This window comes from Panthera uncia, chromosome B4 (assembly GCF_023721935.1).
Source record: "Panthera uncia isolate 11264 chromosome B4, Puncia_PCG_1.0, whole genome shotgun sequence".
Lineage (NCBI taxonomy): Eukaryota > Metazoa > Chordata > Mammalia > Carnivora > Felidae > Panthera > Panthera uncia.
In genome coordinates this window covers 100798509-100806020 of record NC_064809.1, presented here as the reverse complement: position 1 = coordinate 100806020, position 7512 = coordinate 100798509, and the positions used below count along the sequence as shown (strand labels likewise).

The 7512-nt window shown below is 34.4% G+C and overlaps 1 protein-coding gene across 1 annotated transcript in view; it reads right to left on the bottom strand.

Moving 5' to 3' along the window:
* The window catches only part of OTOGL (otogelin like), a 139949-nt gene that overhangs the window by 78625 nt on the left and 53812 nt on the right, over window positions 1–7512 (bottom strand). Inside the window, 2 exon segments of the mRNA XM_049626004.1 lie at window positions 2580–2718; window positions 3467–3574. Coding sequence (XP_049481961.1) covers window positions 2580–2718; window positions 3467–3574 — 247 coding nt within the window.

Genomic DNA, 7512 nt, shown 5'->3' with positions numbered 1-7512 from the left:
GAAAGAAAGAAAGAAAGAAAGAAAGAAAGAAAGAAAGAAAGAAAGAAAAAGAAAGAGAAAGAAAAAGAGAAAGAAAAGATAATTACTGGAAAGCTTATGCTATTAAGAGCTACTGAATATTTTTAGAAGGTTTTAATATATAGGGTGGTTTATCTAAGTAGGTAAACTATTACAATGCAAAATAAATATTGAACCTTAATATCTAAGGTTAATAATGAAGATCAATCTGGGGTGCCTGGGTGGCTCTGTCAGTTAAGCATCTGACTCTGGATCTCATTTCAGGTCATGATCTCACAGTTTGTGAGTTCAAGCCCCATGTTGGGCTCTGCACCGACAGAGAGAAGCCTGCTTGGGATTTGGGATTTGGAATTCTCTCTCTCTGTCCCTCCTCCCATCTCTCTCTCAAAATAAAGAAATAAATTTTAAAAATATATTTTAGAAAAGAAAAAAATAGTGACGATCAATCTTATGGATAAAATATCACAATGATATTAATTTTTATAAAAATGTCCATTACAATATAATGAATAATTCACTAGTATAACTCTAATTAGTTATTAATAGCAAGTTTTTATTCTTTTTTTTTAGGGTTTATTTATTTATTTTGAGAGAGAGAGAGAGAGAGAGTATGAGTGGGGGAGGGGAGAGAGATAGAGAGACAGGGAGGGAATCCCAAGCAGACTCCAATGCTGGGTTCAAACTCATGAACCATGAGGTCATCACCTGAGCCAAAATCAAGAGTCAGAGGCTTAACTGACTGAGCCACCCAGGCGCCCCAGTTTTTATTCTCTTTAATTACCAAATTAAATACAGTAAAGGTCACATTCTGAAGTCTATTCTTTATAAACACTTTCTTTTTAAAAAAAACATTGTCGGTGTAAAAAAAAGAAAGAATACTTCTGCTTTGGCAGAAAACAGACACATATAATTCTAGAACTTAGAAATTTAGACTTTTAATATTCTTCATATCTTAATCTTACTACATGAACCCTAAGGACAGATCTTAATCCAGATATTAAATTAGGGACCTAAATTTCATTGCTTACTAAAAGATTAGAAGCATGTCTCCTATGACATATCTTCTTATATAGAGGCAGACACATCTTATTAAAATTTGAAACTGAACATGAGGTATTGATTTTTAACAGAAAGATATAGAAGCAAATTAAAGTGATGATAGGAAATCAGGTTTTAAAAGTCTAAAAGCCAAACTTTAATGGCTCTTGCCTGAAAAATGGAATGCTGTTATAGTGCAGTGTCAGTAAAAGAAAAAAAAAAGAAAAAAAGAAAAGAAAAGAAAAAAAAAAAAAAGGCTGCTCTAGTCATTCAGCATCAAACATAAGGACATACTTTCATTTCACCAGGAACCAGAGTTGAGACAAATATTCTACTTGAAATGCTTTCTGCACAATCATTATTTTAAAAAGACGAGTAAACAGTATGATTTCTCTACCGTGAAGACAAATGAGAGGTTAAGAAAAAGCCAGGCAGAGCAAACAGCTCAAATAAGTAGTTAGTAATAGTTCACCAAAGGCCCATTATTTTGCAAAATGACTTGGGGAGGAAAAAACAAAGGTAAGGCATGATCCCAATCTTCTCAACTTTAGAATTTTCCTGGACAAATTTGGATCTATTCTTTAAGAAACTTAAAACTGCTCATAATGGAGGCTGACTGAGAATATTTCCCAAATGGGAAATTTAATGGCTTAAAGCATAAGCAGGAGTTGTTTAAGTTTGGAACACTTTCGATTTTACTGTTCGTTTTCTATTTAATAGAACTAATATTAAATAGGAATGTGTCTACTTTGTTGAAATATGCCTAAAAGAACAGGATCCCACACAAACCTCTAATAACATAAAAGCCTTACTCGGGGGAAAAAAACATGCATTCAAGATAATCACAAGTTACCTTGCTGGAAGAAAAGATGTTATTTTCTTTATTCTTGTAAAGCTTCTTTCTAAAACTTACGTTTTAGATTTAGAAATTTAATTCTGGAATCAGTGATGTTTAAATAAAATTCAGGTATAAAGAAAATCTAAGCGCACTAAACATGAGAAATTTTAAGGATTTTATCAGATATACAAAGCCCAGGGTTAACTGCAGGATAGCATCAAGATAACATGTCTAGAATTAAGAGTAATGTCTCTTTATTGCTATAACCATAAACAATATATATTATTCAATGCTGGTTTGATGTCTTATATTTGTATTCACCAAACTAAGCCAATAAAAATAAATATGGCTGACATTTATTGAACACTTACTATATATCAAACATTATCTAAGAGATTTACATACATTTATCTTATTTAATCCTAAGAACTACCCCCAGGAGACAGCTACAATTATTATCTCCATTTTACAAATGACAAAACAGAAGCACGGAAAGTTTAAGAATTAGCCCATCACCTATAAAGAATAAACCTTAAGAATGAGTCAAGGGAATGTTTAAAATTGCTATAACTTTTGTAGGTTTTTTTAAATGACATTTGGATTTGATATAGCATGGAGCAGCACACTTGTTTTTCACATTAAGTCTTCACACAAGTGCAAATAAAAGTACATAGTTGTGACATACCTTTATCAAAAATACTTGGCAATCACTGATATAGTCATATTCCAGTCCATCAAAAGAATGATAATGCCGGTCCCCATATATTGTGCACACGGCTGGGCATGGATAATATGTGCAATTGAACATTCCTCGTCGACAAACACTATCAAAAAAGAAGGCCAGTTATCTTTCTAAGACATTTGGCTCTAATTAGTGGTTTTCAAGCAGTATAAACACTGTAAGGTTTGTATTCAAGAACATTCACTGAGCCCATGGCCCTTAGAAATATTGCCAGTTGGCTCAATAACATTTATTACACTGACAGGTTAGGCCTATATTTATCACTTTGTTTTAATATACTTTCAGACACCACAACCAAGCCTAAAAATTGTGCTTGGGTCATCTGATAAGAGATGCCAGAGTGAAAAATCAAATATAGTCCTGATTGGCAGCAAAAAAGCCCACAATGCCATCTCCTATATTTCGATCAGTTTAAATACATTACACATGACCTTGTTCAGGAGCTTGGAATTTGTTTCCACATTTTAAGGAAACTCTATTTCAGTTTTGTTTTGTGGTGTTGTTTTGGCTTATTTCCAAAAAGAAACATTTCCATTAAATGTGATCTTCTCTTTGGAACATTTATTACTTTCTTACAAACTTGAGATATTTTTAGTAAATTTCCAAACTTTCACATTTCAGTTTTCTTCTGGGTTGAACAAATATGCCCCAAAATAATGGTATGATTCCCCTATAGATAGTAACTCTCCACCAACTCCTGAATGCCTTTGAAATCTTATCTACTCCGCCTTGATTTGTTTTGTTGCTGAAGTCAGTCACATTAAGTAAATACAAAATGATCAGATACAATTGCTTAGGAAAAACGTTGTGAAATAAATGGATCTCATTACCAGGTATAACATGGTGTAGCAATCACTTCTCCCGAGAGGTACTCCCAATCTTTCCAGATGCATGGACAGCTTTCAGGAACATAACACTTTCCTTTGTGCTCTGCCATTCTTCCCAGTGAAGAAGTAAATACTATTTAGTATAAACTACTAATTTCAGTTTTTAAAAAATCAGCAATCTTGTCATATTCAACACCATCTATGTTCCTTACAGCTGCCACAGGCATGTTCCATCTGACCTATGATGGGGTCAGATCTAATCTTTATCTCCCTCTTTTCACACAGTACCTTGCCTATCATGGTAGTAAATAAAATGCCAGGCAAGTGATTGGATGCAATATTTTAACCTTTTTGGTATTGCTTAGCACCATAAAACAAAAACAGAAGCTTAAATTTCTGGTGACAGTGAGCTATTCTGAAAAGAACATTTAAAGAATAAGTAAGGGCTCCTTTTATTAATATTTGCCACTTAAAAGAAAACAATCTGTGGGGTCTAACGATTTTTCAATAAAATAGTAAATTGTGAGATAGATAACATTTTCTGTTGCAGGACAAAGAGAGTAATCAAAAGCTCCTTATGGAAGTGCTTAAATTTAAAAGCATGAGAATTTAGTTAAGATGTGCTTTGAATAAAAAGCATTACATCAAGTGTTTCACATTGTTGGTTATTAACATAAACTTTGATTGCTGGTTTCCTTTGATGTGTTATTTCCTTCTTCAAAGATTATCCCACAAAAAAGTATCTTCAAGTATCTATGAAATAGAAAATTAAATCTCATAATCTCAAATGAGAATTAACTTTGTTGTATTTTCAAAATATTTTGATATGAAGATTAAATACATATTGTATATGATATATATTCCAATACCCTTAATATAAATATATACATATATTTTTCAATATTCTTAAAATCTTTTCTCAAGAATTTATTTCATAAACAATAATAAAATATTACTAATAAAATTTAAATTATAATAATATAACTATAATATAATAATTTAAGGGGCAAGTAGGTGACTCATCCGACTCCTGATTTCGGCTCAGCTCATGATCTCACAGTCGTGAGCTTGAGAGCTGAACATGGGGCCTGCTTAAGATTCCCTCTCCCTCTTCCTCTGTCCCCACCCCTCATGCGTGCTCTCTCTCTATCAAAAAAATAATGGCAAACTAATAAAAACAAATAGCTACTAAAAATAGACAAAATGTGTGAAGATTTTTTCTGAATTTGCTTCAAAATGTTATAATTCAGGGGCGCCAGGGTGGCTCAGTGGGTTAAGTGTCCGACTTCAGCTCAGGTCATGATCTCATGACTCAGGAGTTTGAGCCCCGCTTTGGGCCGTATGCTGACAGCTCAGAGCCTGGAGCCTGCTTCAGAGTCTGTGTCTCCCTCTCTCACTACTCCTCTCCTACTCGCACTCTGTCTCTCTCTCTCTCTCTCTCTCTCAAAAATAAAATTATTTTAATATTTTAATTTTTCAAAAATAAAATAAAATGTTATAATTCAATGCTATCAAAATTAACAGAAGTCAGGAATCCTGAATTCTTGCCTCTTCTCTCGAATAGAAATGATGCCATTTGTTTCCTTCTCTGCTTTCACTCTCACATCTCTTCTAGCACAGCACTGTAACTCCTTATTCAATGTACATGTTGTCCATTAGACTTCAAGCTCCACTGGGGAAGACCATGAGTATCTTGATGATTGCGTCCCAATGTCTAGCATAATACCAGACACTCAGTTGTTGAGTGAAGGTGAATAAATGAACCTACCTCTATAAATGCTGCGTTATCTCATTTAGATTTCTCCCTCCAGACAACAGAGTCCTACAGTCTGCATTTTCTCAGCTCAACCCTCCCAAACTTCTAGCCACTTTCCTTGGGCATTGCCATGTCTCCTCTGCCTGGAAAACCCTTCTCCTCCCTTGCTCCTCCTGAAAAACTTGTCATCATTTAAGACTTAGTTTAATGCAATCTTTTACGTCCCACACTCCCTATACATAGAAATTTATAAACACATTTACTTTACTTCATTACATCGCAATGAATCCTCCAATGTAAGTACTTCATTAAATGTCTCGCAAAGATAATAAAATCAACAGCACAAACATATATTTTTGAGTGCTTTCTACGGCCCAGACACTGTTATAACCACTTTAAATAGAGCACTAACTCACCTAAACCTAGTGACAATCCCATAAGGTAGATTCTGTCGTTATCGTATATATGTATTTTAGTAGCGCCCCCCTACAACACGGAAGCTCAACACAATGTGCCACACATGAGTGCCGTATGATGGTGCACTGCACATACTCCACCCCATGAAATAGATATTTGTATGTACATTTTAAAAAAGAGGAAACTGAGATTCCAGGTGGTTAAGTCACTTGTCCTGAGATACTTCAGCCAATAAGGAGAGCCAATATTTGAACCCATTTCTGTATGACTCTTTCCACTCTATTACTTCCTATTTCTTTAATCCACAGTGATTTCTAAGCTGAGGTCTGAGGATTTTTCAGACTCGATAAATTGCTGTCATGATGACGAGCTCCACGAAAACTCGTGACACCAGGTTTATTGCCCTAAAATAAGCCCCCCAAGATCATATGGAAGACAATCCAAATAGTATTACCATGAATAACTTTATAACAGAAAGTTCTATGTAATAAAATTATTTCCAAATCATTCAGAGGCCTCTTAGTTAATTCCAACTATATTTACTTCAATATAAGACGACAAGGTGGGAGAAAATTTCTTTAATTTTTGTAATGAAGTTAGACAAGTAAATAAATAAATCATTGTTGAACAAAAGTCAAAGGTAACAGTAAATAGATAACAGTAAATAAATAATGGCATCAGCTGCAAACATGAAACAAAATTAGGATGCAGCTTTATCTAATCATCCATACATCCTTGAGTCACAATCAAATCAAATAAATGAAGCAATGTTGTAGGTTTCAATTATTTTAGCGTAATAATAGTTACATTTCCCTTGTCCTTTTTACTAAAATGTCTTCCTCGCTCATCTGCTCTATAACTTGATTTTTACCTGCCTTTATTTTCCCATGCATGGGCAGTCATTCTTTCAATCTCTTATGTCCTTCCTTTCTAAAGAGACTGGTACATTCCCAAGTCACTTGACTCTTTTACCTATTCCAGATGGGGACCATTTAGACAAATGCAACTCTCTTGAGAAACAGACCACAAAACCTCTTTCTTCTTTGCTCATGGTTTACACAAACTGAGCTCAGGAATCCCTCTGTGTGAATATATTCACCAAGGAAGAATGGGTGACCTGTTTGCCTTAGGTGGCTTCTCTCTATGCACTGCCTCAATTCACTACCAGAAGACGGAGGGCCAGTGAGACCAGATGTGATATGTGCCTGTGAAGAAGCTGATAGCTGCCAGATTCTGTATGTGCTTTTCCTGTGTACAAGGTATTACTGCTACTAAAGAAATTACAAAGATAGTAGTAGACACACACCATATCTCACAAACCTAACAGCTTAAAAGAAACTTGCGGAATAATCATTCAGCCAACATCAGCAGAGCTGGGATTTGAACTCTGGTGTGTTTGAAGCCAGAGTTCCCACTATTACCCACTGCCCTATGTAGCCTCAACACACCAGTTTCTGTAACATCTATTAAATAAAACATTAGCATCACTATTATAACTTAACTTCAAGGACATTAACAGCACCACAGAATATACAAAAGATGTGCACTTAAAGTATTTTGAATGGACACTGGGTCACTATCACTTTCCAAAATTGCAGTTAAACCAGGAGATAAATGCCAAGTCCATCCTGATATGAATCCTCTCCTCAATTCTTTGTATTACTTTAATAATATTGTATATATAACATATGTGTGACATATTGAATCATTTGTTATACGTCGTATGTAGTATTTCAAATATAACATATGTGATATATTACATGAGTATAACAAAATAATTACAATAGTCTCCTAGTTACCAACTCAAAGTTAACCACCAGGCAGATCAACAATTTTAGCTATGTTTATAAATAATGTTATTAAGAGCTCTTGCATT